Below are 23,932 nucleotides of genomic sequence, written 5' to 3'. Positions count from 1 at the left end.
CCTCTCTGTGTAACATAGCATTTTTCAACAATAGAAATCTGCTAAAATGATCAGAATGTCGAATCATAAGCCCTCAAAAGTAGTTTCAAACAAAAACTGAAGAAAATAAACATCATGAAGATAGAAAAGCTGCACTGCACCAAATACACTGGGATTGAAACCTTCCTTTATTCATCCCAACATTTCTTTATTATTGTGTGCAATGATAACCTCTATATTTGAAGGAATACTTTTGGGGTATAACTTATGTCCTTGCTATGGTAACAAACTTTACATGGAGGGTTCTTACATAGGTGGTAAATTGATCTGGTAGATGAGTTAGTTGAGTGGATACGCTGTTGTATTGCTTACAAACACAAACACACAAAACCTCTGAAGGCATCTGGACTCTCCAGGAGCTATAAAGACAACTAGATGGTTCAATAAATACAAATCTGAAACACCCCAAAGAACTGTAAAGCTTCACTCTTTCGTAATGTTTCTTACTTATTTTAAGATTTTCTTCATTTACATTTGACTTATTACTGTCAAACTCTAATATGTCATTTTTCATTCTGGATTTTGGCAGCAACATCCACAAGTGGTCGGCAGGGGGAACACACGTTACAACAATAAAGGAGAAGATAAACCCATCTTTGTGCCCGGTTGTCTCTGCATCATATTTTTATGTGGAGTCAGTGGAGCCTTAAGGGTAATTATTTGGTTCTATGACAGTGGTCATACGGGCCATCTATGCAACAGCTATGCAACTTCCACTTGATCCTAGTTCCTGTTGACCCCCTCTATGCTCATGTATATTTTCCATCAACATGAAAGACAATTCAAAGATTGAGAAAAGACGAATATCATGTCATTATTACTGATTTCATCTTTACTTTTCTCAAAAACTATACAGTAATATTTCATGGAAATGTAAATGAGCATAGAGGGGGGTCAACATGAACTAGGATCAAGTGGAAGCAGAGCGTTATCATTTTTGGATCTGGTTTAAAGACAGTTCAAAGATTGGGATATCACGTCCATAGGGAAATGACGATTGGTGCCCTTTTGGCCGTAGAAGCCATTTTACCGCAACGCCCGGAATAGAGGCACATTTTATTTTGAAATGCCGTCCACATGACCGCAGTCAGACCGAAGCAGCTGCAGGTATTAGGGGCGTGGTTTGTAAATCATAGGTGTGTAAGAGGTCGGTTTCACGCGAGTCAACATTTCTTGCTCGTGACAATACAGGAAGAGACCCGCCGGCCTCCGTCTTCTAGTTCTACGACGTACACACATATATATTTATCCAATTCCCATTTGAGGAATCATACCTTTGCATCGCTCTCTGGAGGGTCGAGCGGGACCCCGTTGGACGCTTCGGGAAGATGCATTCCACCAGATATGGTGTACGTGACGTAAGTTTGGTCGCATTTTAAAACGGGCGTTGTTTACTCCCAAAACGAGTCATTCGCCATCAGACTCTTTGCTTTTTGCCTTTATGTGTTCGTCTGCGTGCGTCGGACCAGCAAACACACTTCAGAACACGTTAAGTTAATACTAGAATAGAGTTTTCACTGTGTTATTGAATACATTATTACGACCGGGAGACCTGACGTTTCTCACTGGCCACTTTTGGCCCTTTGTAATTTACTGGTATCATGATGTGGGAAGCAAATATTGCAATGAACAGGTCTTTTTTTTTTGTTTATCTACATCCACGCTGCCATCAGAAAGGCCCTTTCAACTAATAATCCCATACACAAAATGCAATATCAAATGCTCGTTGGAAATGAGGGTAATTAAAAGATATATTCTGCAGAATATTCTTTTCCACATTTAGTTTTCAAAGTTATTCTTCTCAATTTGCAAAACGTAGTTATTACTTTTGCTCGTGTAATTTCAGAATTATCTTATAGCAGTCCGACCCTTTTTTTTTTTTTTTTTTTTTAAACCAGCAGCTCATTAACGCCTCGCTTGTGGTCTGTATTTGGTAAAATATTATACAAAGAAGAGTTAATCGCTGTTCTGATACAGAAAGTTGGATAGCCTACACCTCAGACATAAAGTAACCTCTTGCCCAGTTCATTTTTAATATTAACGTTGCTGATTTTTCGGACTTCATGGGATGGCATTTGTTATCTTTTCAAATAAATGGAATTGACTCTTATTTTCCCCCCCAAAATATCAACATTAAAGTTCTTCAGCCAAAACCCAAGAACTGGGTGGCCTCATTGGCAGCATGTAGCGTAATATATAAACAGGCTTTATAGACTGATAACCGCATGTGAAAACTGCCCAAAGCTTATTTTGTCTTCCCTGCAGTTTCATTTCCTCAGGAAGCAGCAAACATTTTGTAAATATTAATGCGTTTCTTGTCCCTACATAATCCAGTCTCGTGGGCAGAAAATAGCACCTGACAGTTAAAGGCGAACTTTCCTCTGCATAGACTTATTAATGGTTACAAGGTTTTATTTGACAGCTTCATTAAAACCATCCCAACACCTGGGGAAATGCATTCTGCAAGTGTATCCGAATGAGTTCTGCTGATGACGAGGGCAAACACTTGCAGGCAAAACAAACCGCTGTCTCTTAAATCAGTATGACGTTGACGTGAAAATAATTTTATTATACCATATTTGTCTGAGCTTTCCCCTTGCTGGGAGCTGACGGGGGCCCGCACTGTGAGGTATGCAACACAACAGCGTTGTCAAGCATCGTTTTTACCTGACCCCTCCCTGCTGCTCGGGGGGGGGGAATGACAAAAGCAAGCAAGCAAGCAAGCAAGGGCTGTTATCTGGTTTCCCAACGTGATCTAGGTCGTTCTGAGAAAGGTGTGTTTGAGATTCTCATGGGAATGTTTCAGCTGCATTTTTTTTGCATGAATTAAGAAGCACTTTTGTCCTATGTTTAAAATATTTTACGTATTTAATAGAAGTACTACTCCTTTAAATGTTGTGGTTGTCATGCCACATCTTTGCCTTTTGTCATTCTAAAAGCAGGGAGAGACCCTTGTGTTAAAGTGGATGTGATGCATGAGTGAAACTGTTGGGAAATGAACATGAATTTCTTTTGTTAATATTTGATTACTCACAGGCAATGATTTACGGCTTAGACACTGGATCTAGTGAGAATGCTGTGATTACTGTATTCGGTCTGTTCCCTGTTTGTGTCGAGACTTGGTTGAGTTGACGGCTCATCTTTTGTCTGGCTCAGCCATGCTGATTTCCTCGTGCATTGGCGGCCGCAATAATAGGGGAAGTTATGTTGCATCTGAGCAAAAAAAAAGTGAAGCAACTGAAGTAAATGTGTTACATCTCGACTGAAATAACTTCAGAAGAGAAGTTTTAAAAGTACAAAACCAGAGTATGATAAATATTTGATTCAAATTCAGGTTCACACAGGCTTTGCTACTGTCTGTGATTTAGTGCCCAACATCTTCTTCATGTGGTCTTCCTCAGTTCTGCAACTTGCACTGAATGTTGTCGATTTGTTTCCCTCCTTCTGCTCCGTTTCACTTTGAGCAGCAAGGTGTGGTATACGCCACAGGGCTGATCCTGCACTACGAGCAGCTATCTGCTAAATGAAGTGAAGTGAGAGGTGCACGTTGGTGTTTGTGCACCAACAGGGAACAAAAATGAGGCCAATAAAGCCTAACTTGCAATGATTGGCTGTTGGAGCTATTTGAGCTTCAGGCTGGTTTGTCTTGACAAGAACGATTAGTGCTTGTAAGTGAGAAGAAGGCATATTTTAAAGGGAGACCTCTGATTTAACGCATCAAAGTCTGTTTACAGGTCTGGGGGGATATTTCTGCGTATGTAGAACATTTTGAATGATGCCTTTTGTGGTTCCAGAGGGAGCCGTGCAAAATACGATGCGTTTCCTTAAGTGATGTCACTTCAGGCAATGTTGGTTTGGGCTTAAGCCTGCTTAGTCTAAAAGTGAAGGGATACAGATCAGACTTCTGTAACCAACTCCTCATCACTGCTCGGGGCTAGCGGCTCAAGGCTACATGGGCTGTTAGTCAGGGGCTGAGTTGCATCATGGGTAATTTAGGTGCTAGGTTTTGCTGTGCTTCTGATGCATCCTCCTTTTAATATTTAGTTTGTAACTCCATTGTGAGTCTGACATTGTGGTGGTAATGAAATGCTGAATGTGTGGGTTTCTCTATTGGGCTGACTGTTCTTTGGTTGTGCTGTGTGTCACTGGCTACATCATGCCACTCCACAACAGCTCCCTGAAGGCAAACTCCTGAGCAGGTGCAGCACAAATGCATAGTGGAACTAATTGAAATTAAAAGTCTCTGCCTTGGATAATTTGACTATCAATGATCTGCATCCATTAAAAATCCTTTGTCCTGTGTGTTTACGACTTTAAGGAATAGCTCGGGTGTTTTGAAGTTGGGGGAAATCAGTTACCTAACACTCAGTGTGTTTGTCGAGTAAATGTCGGTCGCCACACCCCAATTTTGAAAAAGCGAACTGCCATGGCAGCAAACGGGGAATGGGAAGAAAAACAAAAAACATCCCAAAACAAAAAAAAAATGCCTTCCAGTTTTAATGATGACTACAAGAAAGATTACCGGTATCCTGTCAATTGTTCTTCAGCAATAAACAAAGGTTGTTATGTTCTTACTTGCCACCAGGGCTTCCGTATGATATGAGAAAGAACATCCAGTTGCAACTGTCTTTCCTAGACAGTCATGTTTGGAAACATGGTTGCAGGTCTCTAAACCGGCCGGTCACGCCAACGGATTGTGAGACTCGTCTGACGAATCGCTGCTGCACTCGAGCGAAGCCTTTTCGTTGCACCACACATTTGCACAATACCTATAAGACTGAAGCAGCTAAAGGATATGCAATCGTTGATGCATCATTTATTTAATTATTTACAGTTTGGCTTTTCCTACTGTGACATGTAAACACACCATTTCCCCTTACTCACTTTGACTAAACTTAAACGGCTCATGGGAGGAAAGGTACGTTCGGGGTCTGTCACAGAAAGTAGAAAGTGGGCGATTTAAAACGTGGAATTCGAGGCTGCCAGGAAAATCGGCGTGTGCATCAGAGGAGGCTCTTGGGAGATCATAGTCACCCAACGTGAACACAAGAGGATAGTTTGAGATAATTGGGGAAAAGGTGAAAAAAATAAATAGGATTCATCAAAAGTGACTGAAGTTACAACAGTCATTTTATATAACATGTATGTGTTGACCAAAAAACTCTTTAGTCACCTATTCCAATCGAAAGTATTTTTTTCTGTCTACGCCTGTTTCCTTCTCTATTCTATGTGAAACAAAAGTCCACATGACTAATCTTGTTGCTCTAAGGTTTTTACAGTCCTGTGCGCTCTAGAATCACATGTCGGTGTTTAACATCTTGACAGTTTTAATCTGAACAGTGGAAGAAAAAGCAGCTTGATGAGTTCCCCTTTTTAATGTCAAATCCAGGTTTATAATTGTTGCCACGAGCAGAGTTGTATGTACTTTTAATATAAAAAGTAAAGCCCAAAGAAGTATCCCATTATTGACGCTCTATGAAGCACAACACCCGCTTATATTTTGTATAATGTTGTGCAGGCACAAGTAAATGCAATCATTAATGTATTATAGTTTAAACAGTCAAGTGACTCATATAATAAGCGGCTGAAAGTTGTACAGGAGCTTAATACCATACATGGAAATATATTCCAATGCCATCTGGATTGGTATGAAAAACCACAAACCAGTGTTTAGAACAACTTTCTTTCTTTAACCACACCTGGAAAAGGTGTTTACTTGTTGTTTGAAACGCTCTGCAGCGATTGAGTGCCGAGTGTCTACCAGCGATTCAGATTACTTGTCAAACGTTGACATTTTGTTTTTTAGTTTGCGTCAGCGCGTTGTGTCTTTTCCTCCGAGGTCTGTGCTGAGAGACGGGCCGCACTATTTCCCGTGTTCGGCTCAGCGAGGTGGTATTTAATTACAAATGCCATACACATTTAAAATGGGATGGTAGTATATCTTTTTCGGAGTGAAGAATGGGTACTGATGAAGAGCATGTAATGCTTTTATTAGACTGTGATCAGTGGGACTGATAGAGAGAGACCCTGGAGCACTTGCTGACCCCATCTCCAATAATTGCCCCCTCTCTGGCCCATGATTGCTGTTAGAGATTCCAATTAGAAAGCATGTGTGGAAGCCCGAGCTGTGTAAGAATAGGCCTTAATTGCCATGAGTTATAATCTAGACTCGTGTAATTGAGCCCCCATCTTTAGGGGCAGCACATCTGACAAATTGATTTAATACTAAAGTGATTCTCCATCCCTAATGGCACTCGGGCTTCTTCACTCATGGGCTACAGGCACCGAATTCATTGTGTGTTGATTACTAACCGGCCTGAAACCTTTCTCTCAGTCCACCCACTCGAAAAAAGCTCAACAACGGACGCACACACACAGTATCGACAGACACGCTTACTCACACAGCCTGAAGCAGCACGCTCATATTCTTCACAAGGTCTCCCTGAGTTGTCATAAGATTTCATAAGCCAAGTAAGTTGAGGGTGAGAGCTTTGTCGTTGTTACTAAACAGGTTTTGCCAGTTCTTTTTTTTTCTTTTTTTTTCTTTTTTTTCTTCATGCCAACATGAGCATATCAGCATGTTACAACGTGTCACTCTTTGAAAGTAGTTCAAGGCGTTTCACATCCTATTGGCTGGCTGAAAGGCTGAAAATGGTGCCAGGTCAAATATATTACGCTACTAAAATGTGATGTCAACTTTTTTGATAATGAAAACGCAAGTTCAGCTTTTTAAAAATGTGTTCATTGTCTTTACTACTCTAGACATTTAATGGCATTTTCTTGACCTAAACTTTATTGTTCATTTTATTTGTGATTTGTTCACTCAAAAACTGTTTAATGACGACCCAATGCTTGTAATATACTATCTTTTACAGTTTGAGAGAAAGCAGAGGTATTGTTACTGTGATACTCTCACTGCAGGACAACCCCCCCCCCCCTCCCCCTCCCCCCGAAGGCTTTCAGAACATGGCACACGTTGCTGACTCAGTTTTAACTCTTTTTCTGCGCCAGGGTCACAATGGCCACAACGAGCGTGTTGACTTCTTAACCAACACCGAGAAGGTTTCCTCAAAGCGGAAATACGGCATCCTGATCGGGCTCCTTGTGGCGCTCCTCATCGTCGCGGCCGTTGTAGCCGTCCTCGTTTGGTTGTTTGTCTGTGAGTACAGTTGACCGTTTTTCTTTTTCTATATCATCCAAGTAAAGGACAATTTAATATACATAACTAAGCTTTTATCTGCGTTTGGATGTTGGACATTTTTATGTCTTAAATGTCTTCTGTCTTGCTATGAAGGCACAGCTCTTTTGAAGAGTGACTTGTTTGGACTTTGTCGTTTCCCCACCAGTGTTTGACTATTCGACTCACTGTACTACTTTAAAGGTACTAACTCTCATCTGGTTCTGTCCTCCAAGTTAAAGATGCTGATTCAATGGCCACTCTACAAAGACACGAGATCCCTTCAACGCAGCTCTTCAGTGGGCATATGAAGCTGGTTGATGTACCGTACAAAGAGCAGCTGGAGTATACCGACAGCAAGGAATTTGAGGATTTGGCAGACAATCTGGAGGCAATTGTGAGTTTGACTTTCAAAGTAGATGACGTCACTCTTCATTCCCTTTCGAACAGCTATATAGTTTTTTTTCTTAACTATTTTAGTAAATTGGTCCACGCGGTTCCCTGCGCTCAAGGATTGTTCCGTAGAGTACTTTAAAAAACGTTTTTAAATGGTTTTAGTAAAACTGGAAATGGCTTCATATCTGCTGTTTTTGAATTTTGTAACTTGATATTTCATTCCATGTCAACAAATCTCTCAGTCCGGAGAACCAGCCAGTTCCTCTCCCTCCACAACGTTATGCTTTTATCAGTAACTGTACAAATGAAACCTGCTCATCCTTTTCAGATGGCCCGTTTCCCATTTTTAGTGCTACCGTTTCAATAAAATCACCTGAAGTTAGATATGGGCGTACAAGTACATGCACAATGTGTGGTAGAGCCACAGAGTATGACTGCTTGTCTGAGACCGTTTGCAGCTGAATGCAAAACAGTTAATTGAGAATCTCATTGTTGTGTGCTTTCTGTGAATTGCATTTATTTATGTTAACAGGCTAATTAGTGCTTTTGTCTGTAGGCAGACAAGTGTAAGTCTTGAACATGTTCTTTTCAGTTGAAATACATCTTCTGTACACAGCTTAAAGAAACCTACAAGAGAGATCCACTCCTCGAAAAATATTACACCAAGTCTGTGGTCACGGCATTCAGGTAATGTGAGATCTCCATTTCTGCTACATGGACCTCTTCATGGCCTTCCTCCCTTCACACAATATGTCCATTTCTTTCTTACCCCTACTTGCACCAGTGAGGGTGTGATAGCCTACTATTGGTCCCAGTTTGATATTCCAGTCGAAGACCTGTCGGTGGTGCCCCAGTTCTCGGAGGAGCGTGTGTTGGAGACCCTGGAGAACGGCCTAAAGATGCAGCGCAGCATGGCGGGCACCGGTAGTATCCAGATCCGTGAGGTCACTGCCTCATGTAAGTACCACCCGGGCCAAGGTGGGGGGGTCACAACAAGGGGCCAAAAGATGAGGACAACCAGCCGTTAGCTGCTGGCTTTAGAATATGACAATTTAACAAAGATTGAATTCAAAGGGTTACGTATATTTTCGCCATTACAGTTCTAAATAAGACAATTGTTGCCTCCCATATGTATTGGTATTGTGTGCGCCTTCGGTTTGTATTAAAGGAGCTCGCTCTGAGTTGTGCTGATAGGATGACAGCAGATAAGCCGGACCTCTCTGCTTGTGCTGCATCTGAGCACATTTGATGCTCTTTGGATCCCCTAATGATATTGGCTGGGCTCTGGGCTGGCTTTAGACAGCCATTTTTCTTTCCCGTCCTCTCAGCATTCCCATTTGTCCACATTGTGGCCACCAGCCAAGTGCTGGTCCTGTGACTCTGTGGTCTCCCTCTTAAAATGATTTCCGTGATTAAAACGTGATGTTACTGCCCAGATGGTGCAAAGTGAGATGGTGCAGAGTGAGCTTCACACCATCGCCAGTTGTAGGGAAATTACACAGAAAATGTGCAACCCAAATATTTTTGGGCAGCCTGCTAACATCAGCCACCTCTGCCCCCTCCACTCCCCCCACCTTCCTCCACTCTCGCTGTCAGATACGGATCCACGCATGGCCAGGAACCCCAGAGACACTGGTGAGTACAGAATGTCCCATTTCAATCACTAATTTTAAAGCTGGCTGGCCGCTCACCATCCTGCCAGTCTGTAACGAATGGCTAGCTTGTACTGTACGTATGTCTGAGATTAAGGCCGCGGGAGCCAGTCACTATGTTGACACTTTTCTTTGACACTGCTGATTTCATGCCTTGGGACTGATTTAAAATACATTACCATCGTGGCCGTACTAGCCTTGCAGTAATGTGTGATCTATAAAGGATGGAAGAACCAGTGTTCAAATGTGTTATTTGTGATCCAGTCGTTGCTTTGCCAAATTAAGAATTGATTGTACACTATGTACTGAATCGCTACACATGCAGTCTATTTCTGAGGAAAACTGTTAGAACCAGTAGAAGAAGATGAAGAACATGAACGGATTTGAATTTGTGTGCTATAAACTGCTTTTGCTAAGTTACTCATATCTATGCTGACTGTATGATTTTAACAAATGTTGTTTTCCCCAGGCGAGTGTTTCTACCGTCTGGAGGCAACGGCAAAGACAAACACGTTTCTCTCACCTGGGTACCCTGAAGGCTACCCCCCCTGGTCTCGGTGTCAGTGGCAGATCCGAGCTTCGGAGGACCAGGCCGTGTTTGTCTCTTTCCCTTTTTTCGACATCGAGGATGACTGCGCCAACGATTTTGTCGCCATCTTTGACTCTTTAAGTCCAGATGACTCTCAGGCAATCACAGCGTGAGTCCGGGGACTGTGAACGTCCACCTGGTTTCAGGAAACGCATCGAATATGCGGGGGAGTGTTACTAATACGTCTCCTGAGACTTGCATGACTTTTTGCTCAGTGACAGTGATACATCATATTCTAATTGTTAAACCTTTGTAGCAGGGTTTGTTTTTGATAGTTGCTCAACCGACATTTGTTGCATTTAGCTTTAATGATCAGGGAGGGGCGGTATGATTCTGTAGTGGACAACCACTACTGAAATGTTGCAGAGGGATTTAGGAGTAAAGGCTTTTTCATGTGGGTGAAAAACATGTTCCAATTCATACCTTTTTCACTGGATTTGTGATTACATTTTTTTTGCAACTGACGCCTTTACACGCATCATATTTTATTAACTTTTAAGACCTTGGTGAGATTGAGTTGGCTCAAAAAGACCTCTGCTCTCAAATCTGTTGAGGGTGCCAACCTGAATCCTGCTGCGCTACTGTGTGTAATTGCACTTTGTCTACGGGGGTGGGTTATGATTCTGGAAACTAGTCTCCTGTCTGAAATCACAGCACTAGCTGCAGGCAATTTTAAACTCAAACCTTTACCAAACAAATATGCGTTCCCAAGCGGTGCATACATTCTTTATAAAGCTATTGAGCGATCAGCTTTATCCAAGGTGACTTGATGTTTATGAGAGCCATAATATAATACTCTATAATGACATTATTCTACAAGCGGTAGATGTATTACTGCTCTTGCAGCTTCATTTACACCTCCATTGCTCTGCCGCCAGCAACGTTGAAACTTTTGGCTAATATAACTGATGTTTGACTTTGAAACTCTGCCCAAGCAATGTGTATGTGGTGTTTGCACAATTCTTCTTCTCTGCTTGTGTATTGATTCATTTTTTTTTAAATTTGCTAAATTGATGTTTTACTGCTTTTGACTTAAGATGTTTTCTGCTGTATATTGGAGTTCCCTCGGTAAATAGTAAAGCTCAATCAGTGAACACATCAGACGTTCCGCGTGTGTTATGCTTGTATTTACTTTTTGCGAACACCTGACGGCTTCTTCCTTCTCTCTCACAGAAAGTGTGGTAAGAGACCCCCCTCCAATCCTCTGGCGGTGCTGTCATCCGGCAACATTATGCTGATTAATTTCATTACTAAAGCCAATCACCAGAGGAGTGGCTTCGAGGCCACTTATTCAGCCATCCCAATGTCTCAAGGTAGTTACCAGTCGTGGAGCACACTATCATTATATATTACATATTTTATCTATGTTGGCGTTCCTTTTTATTAATCTAGTTATGTGTATATTTAAACTCATTAAATAATTCCAATGTGTCATGCTCAAGTGTGAATGTTTGCTGTTTTCTTTTTAGTTCAAACCTGTGGCGGTGTCCTCTCTGGTGCAGAAGGAAACTTCTCCTCCCCACTTCACCCCAGCTTCTATCCTCCTGCAGTGGATTGCAAGTGGACCATCAAGGTTTGCAACATTGCTTTTCCCCCCGCGCCCCTCCACCCGAAACCCCTCCTTCCCCATCCTCCGCTTGCCAACGAGAGGAATGCTGCGGCAGCACTAGAGAAGCCAAGCTGTAAAGTACCTCCTCTATCTTCGTCGGTCCGACTGCTGTTGCAGTTCTTTGTCTGTTGCTGGTGTGTCTGTAGTGTGCGCGTGTCCTCGTGCACGCGTTCACCCACGGCTTGTATGGGTGTGTTTCCAAACCTGTCGTCCTCCATTCACATGGGATACGGGTGCATGTCTTGGTCTGTAGCTGGAGGCGTGACGTGATGCTTGGTAAATAAGGTTGTTATGAACCAGCTCTTCCGCTGTGATGTAGGTCCCTGCAGGGAAAGAGGTCCGCCTGAAGTTCACCATGTTCCGCATGAAAGAGCCCGGAGTGGACATCCGTGTGTGTCACAAAGACTACGTGGAGGTTATGGGCACCAAGTAAGGCTTCAACTTATTTCACTGACAACCAACAGACTTGTTGGTCCAACTTCGACTCACCCTACTTGAATTGCCTTTTACTCTTGTAAGCATATTGCCATCATAGCGACTAGAATCGCAAAAAACACCATACACGTGAATATTCATATTGAACTTTGTTTTGCAGGTATTGTGGAGAACTGTCCTCTTTGGTTCTGACCAGCACCAACAGCAACCTCGACGTGATCTTCCACTCTGACGAGTCCTTCACTGACAAAGGCTTCAGTTGCATCTACAGCGCCTACGATCCTGCAGACCGTGAGTTGAAAGTCCTATTTTTTGCACCCATGTTTATGCGACGTGTTGCGTCGTTGTTGTGACACTCACAGCCTTCCTTTAACGGAGTTAGACGGAGGGATTAATTGCTCAGTTTGAGGGACTGAGACGGCAGCCTGTCTGAGAGTCGAATGAGCTGTTTAGTGATGTAGGCTCAGAAACTGCACCAGTGAAACTCGAGAGCTAATCACCAGGGAGCTTGTTTATTGGGTCCTTTTTTTTTTTTAGTTGCCACTGTCAGTCAGGAGCACACCCCTTTCAATACCCTCCGCTCTTTATGTCGTCTCCCACTTTGACCAAAATGGATTTATAATTGCTGTGATCAACAGGGACCAGCGTTGGCAACATGATGGATGTTGCAAACATACACTGTCACTCCCTCTTGGTCAATTTATCATCATCATATTTCTCTTTTTCTTTTTTTTTTTTGTCTTCTGCCCATTCTCTTTTCTGTTTTTGTGAGCAGCTTGCCCCAACAAATTTGCATGCGCCAGTGGCATCTGCATCAAGAAAGAACTGCACTGCGATGGCTGGAACGACTGTGGCGATTTGAGTGACGAAACGAAGTGCAGTAAGTTCCCCCCTCAACCCAACGGGCGCAGCCCCAAACTCCAATTCCTCATCCACTTTGCTCGATCCTCCTCGTCGCCCCTTAAAGGAATAGTTTCAAATTTCTGCAAATACTCCTATTTTCCATCTTGAGAGTGCTGAATCACGTGAAGCTCAATGGCACACTCATAACTTTACAGTAAGGCTTTGGACAGCAGCCAGTTAGCTTAGCGTGGGGACCAAACACCGGGCGAAATGACTATTCCTGGCTCTGTCTGGAGGTGTCGTGTATGTATGTGATAATAATCTATGGTTTGGCTGGGTCTGCTGATTTCTTGTCTTATTGTCATTATGAGGTGGCCAGACTGCAACAAGTTTCTTACTGAGAATGTAAAATATATTTATTTATTTACACAATCCCCTGTAAAACCACAACTTGTTTTCACGCTTTAGTTCCAGTACTAATTACAGAAACTAGGTAAAATTTTGTAATTATTGTAATTGTGTCGAGGCAGGCTAAGCCAACTCGCTGCTGGCTGTACTCTCGCATTTATTGTCCCACACAAATTAGAGTGGTATTGATCATCTCATTCAACTCTCTGCATGAAAGCGAAAAAGCATTTTTCACAAAATATCTGCCAAATTCTTTGGGGGTCCAATCATTACCTTCTAATAGTTATCTTTTGAACCACTGGTTTAAAGTATAGTCAGAGTTGATAAATGTGCGCCTTTCCAGTCACTCATGTACCTTCTCCTCCGTGGCACTGTTTAATATAAGAATATTTCTCTGACCTTAGATTGTGATGCAGATCAGTATTCATGTGCCAATGGTCTGTGTAAACCCAAACTCTGGGTGTGCGATCGCGTCGACGACTGCGGAGATGGGAGCGATGAGAAAAGCTGCAGTAAGTATTGCTTAAGAACTCGACAATCTAATGCCACGCTGATGGTGCTAACAGAAAGGCCCTGGTCGATTCCTGTGCTGTATCAAGTCATTGTTATGTTGCAAAATCTGTATGACATTTTTGCCCATCTTGCTCCGCGTCCCTACAAGCGCTTAATCATGTACTATACACACTCAAGAAGAAGAAGGGAGACTGGTGAAAATGTTTACTGTAGCTTCACTGCTAATGTTCTTGTGAAAAGTATTTGCTTGTCCTCGGCCTATTGAAGTTTTTCATCAATTTCTTTAAATGTCCTTATCAGGTTGTGGGAAGAACGAGTGGCGCTGTGGTGACGGGGTCTGCATGCCTCAGGATGTTATTTGTGACAAGAAGATAGACTGTCAAGATGGAAGCGACGAGGCCTCTTGTGAAGATTGTAAGTGGCCATATTTATTCTTTCCAGCCAATCGGGCATTAGAGAAAAAAAACCCATATGATTTTCTAAGAATGTTATGCAAGCCATTATGCAATTAACCTCCTGTCAGTCAAATTTTACAAAGATTATGTAGTGACAACGGCATTCCAAATTCATTGCGCTTCTCACGTTCTTTGATCACACTCTCGTTTTCTCCTACTCTTTATCAATTTCCATTTCAATCACTTACTTGGTCAAACACACACACACACACACACAGAGGTATTCTTTGCATTTCCTTTTGATTTTCACTTCTGTGACTAAAGAGGGATATTAGACTTCAACCCCAATCAATACAGCCAATCAATGCAATCTGCTCCTCAATCACAATGCATTGTGCAGTCAATCGTCACTTTGAAGCCTCTCTGATTGCAGAGTTTAACCAGTAAAATTCTATGCAATGCCCTAAAGCTTTGATTGGAATATGCAATGCGTTTTGATTTTGGGACCTGTCTGCACCCCTTTTTAGCTCAAGGCGTCTGTTCTGACTTCAACTTCAAGTGTAAGAATGCAGAATGTGTCAACAAGCTGAATGCCGAATGCGACCGTGTTAAAGACTGCTCTGATAACTCCGATGAGGACAACTGTGGTAAGGAAGATTTGTATCCCTTTGCACCTTGGAAAATGTTTGCTTTTTTTTCTCCCAAAACTGCTGCAAGTGGGCCTTGTCTTCAGTGTCAAAATAGATTATACAAGACCTAAGTTGAGCTGTGCGTTGAGCTGTCTGTTAGAAAGAGCCGCAGGCCTTGACTGATTTATTTATTTAATTCGTTTTTGAAAACAGCTCCTGTCATTTCAAGGTTTTGTGTTTTTCCTCCATTTGGGCCTAAGGGTGTGGCTGTGTTTTTTTTAAATGTTTTTCTTCGTTTGATCAGCTAATATGCCAGTGTGCCTTATTAGGATTCCAAAGAGTCATCGTAGCATTCTCAACCAACTCCGACCTAATAATAGCTTATGAGCTTGATCTAATTTTTCAGATTTTTCCTCCTGATCAAACAAGTCTCACCTATTATTATTATTATTATTATTATTATTATTATTATTATTATTATTTTTTTTTTTGTTCACCAACCAAGGCCCCTCCTCACCCATAATATTGTCTGTTAACTGCCAGGCTGTGGCACAAGGCCCTATAAGCTGAACCGCATCGTGGGAGGGCAGAATGCTGAGCTGGGCGAGTGGCCGTGGCAGGTCAGCCTTCACTTTAAGACCATGGGACATGTGTGCGGTGCCTCGATCATATCTGATAAGTGGCTCCTTTCGGCCTCCCACTGCTTTATCACCAGCGACAACGCGTGAGTCACTTTTTATTTCCATAGCACGCATAGAGTAGGAATGTACGGTCTAACTTTCTAATATGTATTTAACAGATTCCCTCTCGTACATTTGGTGTAAAGCTTGTTGCTCCTCTTTTTAAATGTTGTTATGTATCACAATATTGAACATTTTATTGCATTTCCTTGTGCAATATTTTCGGACTTATTCTGATGGGTTGGAAAAAAAAGACTGTGGAAAACGGGATGATTTTATATACATAAAATTGGCCCTTTATGATGAAATTCATTAAAAACAAACCACCTTTGGGGGCGTAAATTGACGTCTCGTGCATGAAGTATGGCGTTGTATTCATCAGTACCCTGTAGGTGGAGCACTAACCAAGCTGTTCGACCTGAGTCACCTCTGTTTTTGTTGAAGTGAATTTGTTCATTTCCAGTTATTTTTAAAACTTTTTTTTTTCTTCTATATTCCCACCATAAAAACTATTTGCAAGCATTTTCCAGAATACCCAATTGGAATCCACAACTTTTTTCTTTAGATCCATATCACCAGATGTACTATTTTTGCTAAGTGAGGGCAACACAATTATACAAACACATACTACTTTTTGTACTTTACAATTCTTTTGTTGTGTGTTTAATTGCGTCATGTTGAAATCTCCTCTTATCGTATTGTTTCCAGGAGGAAAGGCTCTCACTAGCATAGGTCGAAGTGTTGTTGTGTTGAACACTTGTTTGGTTCTACATGTACAGTAACCTTTGCCCCCCTGATACAACCACAGTCACCTCGTTGCATCGAACTGGCAAACCTACAGCGGCATGCAGGACCAGTACAAGCTGGATGACATACAGCTCCGATTAGTACAGAGGATCATCACCCACCCGGATTACAACCAGATGACCTTTGACTATGATGTTTCACTGCTGGAGCTCAGCAAACCGCTGGAGTTCACCAACACCATCCAACCCATCTGCCTACCCTCTCCGTCCCACGTCTTCCCTCCGGGCATGACCTGCTGGGTCACAGGCTGGGGCGCGCTCCGAGAAGGAGGTATTATGCGCGAACGGGGAGATTGTGGTTCGAACTGTCGGCATTTGTTGTTGTCTTTTCACTGCAACTTATTATACTATATACAAGTTGTTGTTATTATTAATACTTGATTGTGGGTGACCCACTCTACAGTTGTGCTTTTTCCTGTTGCCATATCCAACTCGCATCAAACTGACGTCCCACTCCTCCCCCATTCTTCCTCACAATGAGCTATTCATCTCTGTCCTTCATCTTCCTTACCAGCCCGCTTTATTCTTCTCTTCATCTTTCTCATTTAACCCTTTATTCTTCCTCTCTTCTTCCTCCCATTTCTTTATCTTTCCCATCATGACATACAGCTCAACCCTCCCTCCCTTTTTCCTCTCATCTTTTTCAAATCTGCTCTATTTCATTACGCCTTCTTCCACATCCATACATCAAGACCGACCCCCGCTCTCCTGGGAAGCCTCTTAAACCTTCATTAGCTAACACTATTCCGGACCATTAACACCTTTCCATGTTAATGACGAACACTGAGGTCACGTGGCCCCTTTTTTGTTCCGCACTTGCAGGTTCAAAGTCACAGCGGCTCCAGAAGGCCATGGTGAAAATCATCAACGACACGGTATGTAACACGGTCACAGAGGGCCAAGTCACCTCCAGGATGCTCTGCAGCGGATTCCTGTCAGGAGGAGTCGACGCATGCCAGGTGAGAGCGAGCAACACGTTCCCCAGAATAGGATAAAAGGACAAAGTGATAATACAGATTCACACTTTTATAATTATCACGCTCTCACCTCCCAGACCCAATGTATAACCGCTCTCCTCTTACTATCGTCACCAGGGAGACTCTGGAGGCCCCCTGGCGTGTTTCGAGGAGAGTGGGAAGTGGTTCCAGGCCGGCATTGTGAGCTGGGGGGAAGGCTGCGCGCGTCGCAACAAGCCCGGCGTCTACTCGCGCGTCACCAAGCTGATAGAGTGGATCAAGAGAGAGACAAAGATTTGATGATGTCGGTGGGAATAGAGCGGGGATCGACATCATAGTGCTGAGAATAATTGAGATGGAAATTTTTGAATCCAATTCAGGACAAGTCTCTCTAAGATTTATTAATTTAGCAGCAGAGAGCGGATTTTATTGCACGGATCCAACCCATGAATTACTTTCTTTCAGACTACCGTTTTTCTACTAATGCCACACACACACACACACACCTACTGAACCTTTTTAACGATTTTAAAAAGTTAAATTGTAAACCAGAGAGATGCTCTCATCCTCTTGGGCAGCAGTAAATGATGCATTTTGTCTTGTTTTCATTCTGTACAGAACTATGAATTTTAGGTTGTATTTTAAAGTACTAGAACTCATTTTAGCCTCGAGGCATGTATAAAGTAGAGGGACATGGTTCACTGGGATGTCACTTATTGGCCTGTGGACTGCATCAAATGGTCTGTATTTTGGGCGTCCCCAGCCTTGTTTTTGGTTCTCGCCTTCTTGTTTTTTGTCGGTCGCCATGTCTGCATTTTACAGCGTGAGTAGAAGACAACTCAATGCTGAATAAGACCAACAATCCTTAAACTTCCATACGTTGAAAACGCACTGTGAAAGGTTGGACTTCTAAGAGAAGAGGTCAGAGACCGGATAAAGCCACGGTCGAGGCCTGTCAATCAATAGCAAGCCCCTTTTCTCCATAACGTACCAGCTTTATTATTTTACTTTAAATTGGAACATAATTAACTAAACATCATGCTGCTTTCACAAAGACTTGGTAATTATGACCATAAACTCAAGTTTGTAAAGTTTACTTTGGGTCATGTTCTCATAGTTCTGTCTCTAGGCACTTCAGAATTGGCCCTAACGTCACAGAGGTTTCACCACTCACCCTTTTTAACGTAGAAGCATACATAGTTTTTTTTGATTGATTTAAACATTCATCTTCCGATCTGCCAGACAGCTGCTGGCCTCAAGTTCAAGTATGAACTTTGAGACATTAGCATTAAGGTTGACAGGAAACTGATGGCTTTTGCACACGTCTCACTCGTTAAACTCAGGGTAATGTTGTCCTCAGTCACACTGAAGCAGTTTGCCTGATCAATGCAGTCGCTGTGAGAGTTTCATATGTAACCAACAACTCAACTTTTATATCTGACATTTTACTTCGTCTTACACTGTCCATATTGTCCTGGATAAGCAGACCAATGATTCGTGTAAATGTTATTTATTGAAGTGGATTTGTTCAAGAAAATTCTCCGCAGACGTTCTCTTATTATGGAGCCTTATCGTCAAACTATTAGAGCTTGAATGTGTATTTTTCATGAATTGGGGAGATGTCAACTTTTGGATAAATTGTATTTTCATGGGCATTGTACAGTGTGGTTTTAAATATATGGACATATTTTAAAATCTTGTGTTTTTAATACAAACGAGTTTCAGTAATAAAGATCTTTCATCTAACTCCGCAGTAATTGCATTAGCTCTATTATTAGTCCTTGGTGGGGTTCTGTATTCTGTTGTGCATGATAAATGCAGGTCTGGTGAGACCTTGTCCCCCTTCACAGCGGAATTGTAATGAGCATGTTACTCTCCTCCCTGTCGTGAGCAGCATGCCTACCTGGGGAACTGAGGTGACAACACACGCTCATATTGTCAAATAATGTCTGCCTTTGTCCCAGCTCTATCCTATTACCCTGCAAGATGGGCACGGTGACTTCGGGAGGTGGATACACGTACAGTGGGGGTTTCCACTATTTCATCTGTCTTCATTAAAAGCAACCCACTAGTGAGGGGAATATGAAAATCAACATAGACAGTGCTGCTAATTCACGTATTCATCATTGTTGCTACATGGGAAGCTTTGTTTGTCGATGTTACAAGCTACACACCAGGTTTATAACTCCGAATTCACAGAAGCCAGTTCTTTTATCGGAAATGGTTTTATTTAAATATAAATATGTGTACAAAGGTACAAGCAACAATAGCTCATTTTAGCAAATAAAATTCTTAATACATTATTAAAAGAATCAACAAACAAATGGCAATTAGTTGTGTTCCGAAAAAAACAAACACAAATACATAGTAACTGCATTCAATGATTGATGAACAACTTATGTGGAACCAAATAAAGATCGATACATATGTATATAAAGATACAATAGAGCAGCTTACAGGCTGTACATTAAGGCTTATATAAAATATAAAAATAAAGACAAGCGATGATGTTTGCCGCCTCACTTTAAGGGACATTTCTTCTCTCATCAGGCTGCCTGGTAACAGCTTTTTAGACAAATGGCAGTACAGGCATACTGAAACAACCAGGAAGTGGAATGCAACTGGGCCAGGTGTTGAAACCAATGTCTCAAACATGAAATGGACATGAATTAAAAACGCTGAAGATTTTCACTAGACACATCATTTGCATGCAACAGAGAGAAAGTATGGGCTCCGCCATTTGTACAGATACTTAGTGTTTCAGGGTAGTACTGTTACTTGTAAACATATCGAGACAATTTGATTGAGAGAACTTGAGCGTATGGTCCATACTAGGACGGCCTTGCACGTCTTTCCGCACCTGAAGATGCCGTTGCATTCAAGTTTACTTTGAGTTCAAGATTGCCACTATTTTCCAAACCACCATTTTTGATTGTACTGGTAATCGCCTCCTCTGCATTTTACAATCAGAAAAACAGTACTCTGGGTCGGACAGCAGTCTTCAGCCCCAGTTTTCCCCTAAACAATTATCACCATCTTTGGGCTTTCATGACCTACCTTGTCCGTCTTGGTAACATCAAGCCGTCCATTACAGTGACGGCTAAAATTCACATTCTCTTCATACAAGTCCAACGTGCTGGACAAGTCCAGGGTTCTTATCAGAAGAGGTTCCAGTAATACAGCTGAGGCCACCACTGATTAAACTCTTCCTACAGTATCGTGCCTGAAGCACTTGTTGTTCTGTGGAGCCAGCCTGTTGTGCAGAATAGTTTTTCTGTCTCTGTGGATAGCTCGGCCTTTTGTGGATGATAGAGATACAAATGTGCTTGGAATTCCTTTCGCATGCCAACAAAACACCAAATGATCGACAACCTTAGGTTGTTCATGTTTTTTTTTTTCCTGAAATATGTCTTGTATCTAATGTCTTTCAAAGTGTTTTAGAGTTCTTGTTTAACATTTATTGTTGACACAAAGTCAGATCTGAAAGGCAGGTAAACGGCTAACCCAGTCATTGTGGCTACCCAAATTCAGGAGAGGCTTTTGTTTTATTTTCTTGTTGGCGCTGGCACGGAGACTGAATGTCGCCACAGGCTTGGGAGGTCATCAAGTAGATGTACTTGATGAGGTATCACACTGTAATCATAGGTTTGACTTGAACATCACAATCTGCTGAATTCTCCATCTCAGGAGCTCTACAGACCCCCCCCATCCATCACAACAAATAAAGGTTGTTGACACATGGCTCCCTCCAAATACAGTCCAAACAAGTCCTTTAAGGACCGTCTGAGCAAGGTAAGTCTCTGTTCATGTTAGTCAAGCCACATATGGACGTGACAATGGTTATCTGCTCCTGTACTTTTTTTTGTTTGTTTTCTTTTTTTTTTCCTCCGTCAATTCTCTTGTCCAGTCAGACGTGAGTCTGCATACGTTGTGAAGGCCGGCCATAGTCGGACTGCTGGGAGGATACTTGTGAGGAGGCATAAGAGAAGCGGGACGAGCTGGACACCTTGCTGGCCTGATCTGACTGGTCGTACGCGTCCACCTTTTCGTAGGAAGCAGGCTTCACGTAGCTCGTGAAGGCACGACCATAGGTAGCAGGGAGGTAAGCGGAGCCACTGTAGACGGGATCGGTGGGATAAACGCTGGCCGGCTGGGCGGGCTGCTGTTGCTGGGCGGCTTGCTGCTGCTCATACGCCGTCCTGCCTGCCGTGGTGGTTGCGTATCGGTGGGAGAAGTCATAGACGCGCGGCTGGGTGCCGTGCTGGCCGTACACGGGGCTCGGGGAGGGCAGTTGGGATGGAGTGTAGACTGGCCGTGAGTTGGGCACGTACTCGGAGAAGCCACTGCTGCGGATGTGGCGGTCTTCGTTGCCACGGACGTTGTAGTAGCCATTGGTGGGGTCCTGTGAGAAGGAAATTAGTGTGAGCTCTGCGTAGTTCAGCATTATGTACAATGGATGAAAGTAATGCGTTCTAGCTAAACTGAGAGTGTCTCTTCTCTTCATCAGTTTTACCTTGGATTCCGATCTCTCGTCGTCCTCCTCTTCCAGGAGGTCGCTGTGCTCTGTGCGCGATGTCCCAGGAGACTCGCTGCTGTTCGGTGCCTGAGGGAAGACCAACCATATATGAAGAATCACTTGGATGAGCAAGCACCTCATAAAATAAGAAAACAGTCAGGATATAATGTTGATGTGTGAATGCGAAGGTGCTTAAAAGAAATTCACCATGGGCTCTTTGACGTCCTCCTCGTCATCGTTACCACGCGTAGCGTTGTGATCGCTGTGAACAATCTGAACTCTGATGTCGCTTTTGGAGAGACGAGTGCACCTTTTACCTGTGGGAATTGAAAGGAGGAAAAGCTTTATTTGACCGAACTAGGCAGACCTGTATATCGAAATTGACATTGAAACTACATTTAATCACAGAAGAAATGGCTCAAAAATGGACAGGAGTTGTTCGATTTTTGGCTCACAAATGAAAAGGACTTTAATCTGTTTGATTTGAAGAATTGCCCATACTAACCATTGAGCTCACCTTTGCCTGTGTGCCTGCAGCAGAGGGAGACCAGAGTGATGACACAGATGAGCAGGACACAGCCTCCACCAACTGCTCCACCAACAATAATCAACATGGGGAGGGCTTCTGCAACCAGAACAAGAAGGACAACAGTAAGGAAAAGTGTGGCGTAGCCGGTTTGTCGAGAGAAGTGGAAGGACGGAGTGAGAGATAGTAGAATATAAGTGTCAAAGTCAAGAACGTGCAGATCAGAGCAAAAAAAAAGAAAGAAGGAGATCCATTCCATTGTCCTGCTGATCCCAGAAACTTCAGAGCCTACGAGAAGTCATCCGCGTTAAGCCCCGGCCTGCTCGCAGCCAGCGTATGCTCATGCGGGCGATCCGGCATCGCACAGCACTGCTATTGTCACTAATCTCTCCAAAGGAAGGGTAACAAGGCCTGACATGCAATGAAGCAACAGACAGTAATCTAATTAGAGATTCCAGGAGATACCGCTGCCCATTTCTCTAGAGACCCTACTCTGCTACGTTGATTTAAATTACTGGTGAGGACCTTATTTTTGGTGTTCGCTGCAACAAAGGCTTCCAATGACAGCAGTGTAGTAGTTCTCCCGCAAAATTCTAAGATCACGTAAAGCGACCAGCAGCTTAAGACGCTGAATTTGACACTGGGATGGAGGACATGAATCCTCCCGCAGACACATGTGGCTTCCTCTAATTGGCTTTTGTCCCCAATCAATAACTATGTTATGGTGCAAACATATTCATTAAAGGAACCATCTGCTGATTAAATCATATCGATTAGAGGAGTACACTGTAATTAAGATAAGCACAAGACAGGAGCCCTGCGTTGGCCTCTTCTGGCCTCCTTCACAGCAGAGTTTGAGTGTATCATTTTAACTCCGTTTGGGATTAATACACCTGTCGCTGCGTACCTTGCTCCTTCAGCGTGACGAGGGCGGTGCCTGTGCCGAAGCGGTTCCACGCGGTGCAGTTGTAGCGCAGCTGGAAATCCTGCGCCAGGGTCTCGGACAGCACCAGGGCAGACGAGACGCCGTGGTCGCTGGTTACGGTCTGCACTGAGAAACGGCCGGAGGAGCCAGAGGACAGGCTCGTGTCTCCGAAAGTCCACACCTATGGAGAGGAGCGGGAGGAAAGACGACGAGGGGGAGTAAGTCACATTTCTATGAAGAGTTGCTGACCGGCGAGCTAAGCAGAGGCCTGCGCGGCTGTTTTCAACGCTTAAATCCCGGCCCGCCGCCGACCGGACAAAAAGTTGCTCTCTCTGTCTCGTTTTGTCTCTGCCGACCCCTTAGGTGCTCCGCGGCTGACACAGCTCACAGGCTCATGTTTAAGTCGCCTCCCACGTCTGCCCTGCGGGTGAGGTGAGGTAGCTGCGCCATGAAATAAGGCTCCTCTCTGCTGTCTCCAGCGCAGGGACAGCAGGGCACCTGTCTCACGCCCTAATTACCCTCTCTCAGCCCGGCGTGCGTCCGGCAGTTCAACGGGGTCAGTCAGCCCAGTGATGCCTCTTGGGCCGCTAATTGAATGGGGATTCACTGAGACCTACAGGAAGCTGGTCTCCCACAGCTCTGTGAACTCCACTGCCTCTCTAGTCAATGTCACGGCAATCGCAGTTGTGAATATGTTTGTGTGTGTGTGTGTGTGTGTGTGAGTGTTTTCCAGTGTGGGAAGTGGTGATGTGATGGTGCAAAAGTGTGAAGGTGAGGTCAGGGGTAAAGATGCACTGAGCCATCGCTCTGATGTTGGTGTGGCCAAGAGGAACATGAT

At 43.3% G+C, this 23,932-nt stretch overlaps 2 protein-coding genes across 4 annotated transcripts in view; one reads left to right on the top strand and one right to left on the bottom strand.

Annotated features, from left to right (window-relative positions):
• The first annotated feature begins 1,061 nt into the window (after positions 1-1,061).
• st14 (ST14 transmembrane serine protease matriptase) lies at positions 1,062-18,873 on the top strand. Of its 2 annotated transcripts, none has more exons than XM_040166282.2 (19): positions 1,062-1,397; positions 7,051-7,198; positions 7,453-7,613; positions 8,229-8,299; positions 8,397-8,569; positions 9,209-9,247; positions 9,734-9,962; positions 11,027-11,166; positions 11,323-11,426; positions 11,782-11,891; positions 12,058-12,188; positions 12,673-12,777; positions 13,553-13,660; positions 13,962-14,075; positions 14,584-14,703; positions 15,229-15,409; positions 16,174-16,442; positions 16,994-17,130; positions 17,266-18,873. In XM_040166282.2, exons 1-19 carry the CDS (start codon positions 1,368-1,370, stop codon positions 17,425-17,427), a joined length of 2,532 nt encoding a protein of 843 aa, XP_040022216.2. In that variant the 5' UTR covers positions 1,062-1,367; the 3' UTR covers positions 17,428-18,873. The 2 variants fall into 2 exon arrangements, with proteins under 2 accessions (XP_040022216.2, XP_040022217.2); XM_040166283.2 differs by having other exon boundaries at positions 1,200-1,388.
• Positions 18,874-19,336: 463 nt separating this feature from the next.
• Positions 19,337-23,932, bottom strand: part of kirrel3l (kirre like nephrin family adhesion molecule 3, like) — a 31,058-nt gene continuing 26,462 nt past the window's right edge. Inside the window, exons 11-15 of one of the 2 annotated variants that reach the window (XM_040166284.2) lie at positions 23,077-23,275; positions 22,149-22,268; positions 21,851-21,960; positions 21,641-21,730; positions 19,337-21,529 (exon numbers count right to left, since the gene is read on the bottom strand). In XM_040166284.2, coding sequence (XP_040022218.2) covers positions 21,035-21,529; positions 21,641-21,730; positions 21,851-21,960; positions 22,149-22,268; positions 23,077-23,275 — 1,014 coding nt within the window. In that variant the 3' untranslated portion in view covers positions 19,337-21,034. The remainder of the gene's footprint in view (positions 21,530-21,640; positions 21,731-21,850; positions 21,961-22,148; positions 22,269-23,076; positions 23,276-23,932) is intronic. The other variant, XM_040166286.2, reaches the window with a different exon arrangement.

Source organism: Gasterosteus aculeatus, chromosome 20, assembly GCF_964276395.1.
Source record: "Gasterosteus aculeatus chromosome 20, fGasAcu3.hap1.1, whole genome shotgun sequence".
In the NCBI taxonomy this organism is placed as follows: domain Eukaryota; kingdom Metazoa; phylum Chordata; class Actinopteri; order Perciformes; family Gasterosteidae; genus Gasterosteus; species Gasterosteus aculeatus.
The sequence above is the reverse complement of the archived record's forward strand: the minus strand, read 5'-3'. Positions and strand labels throughout refer to the sequence as shown.

Excerpts from the sequence above, each read along its gene's own strand:
- st14 (XM_040166282.2), top strand. The coding sequence starts at position 1,368 with ATGCATTCCACCAGATATGGTGTACGTGAC. Across the intron at positions 1,398-7,050 it reads CCAGATATGGTGTACGTGAC|GGTCACAATGGCCACAACGA; the intron begins GTAAGTTTGGTC and ends TTTCTGCGCCAG. Across the intron at positions 7,199-7,452 it reads CCTCGTTTGGTTGTTTGTCT|TTAAAGATGCTGATTCAATG; the intron begins GTGAGTACAGTT and ends CTGTCCTCCAAG.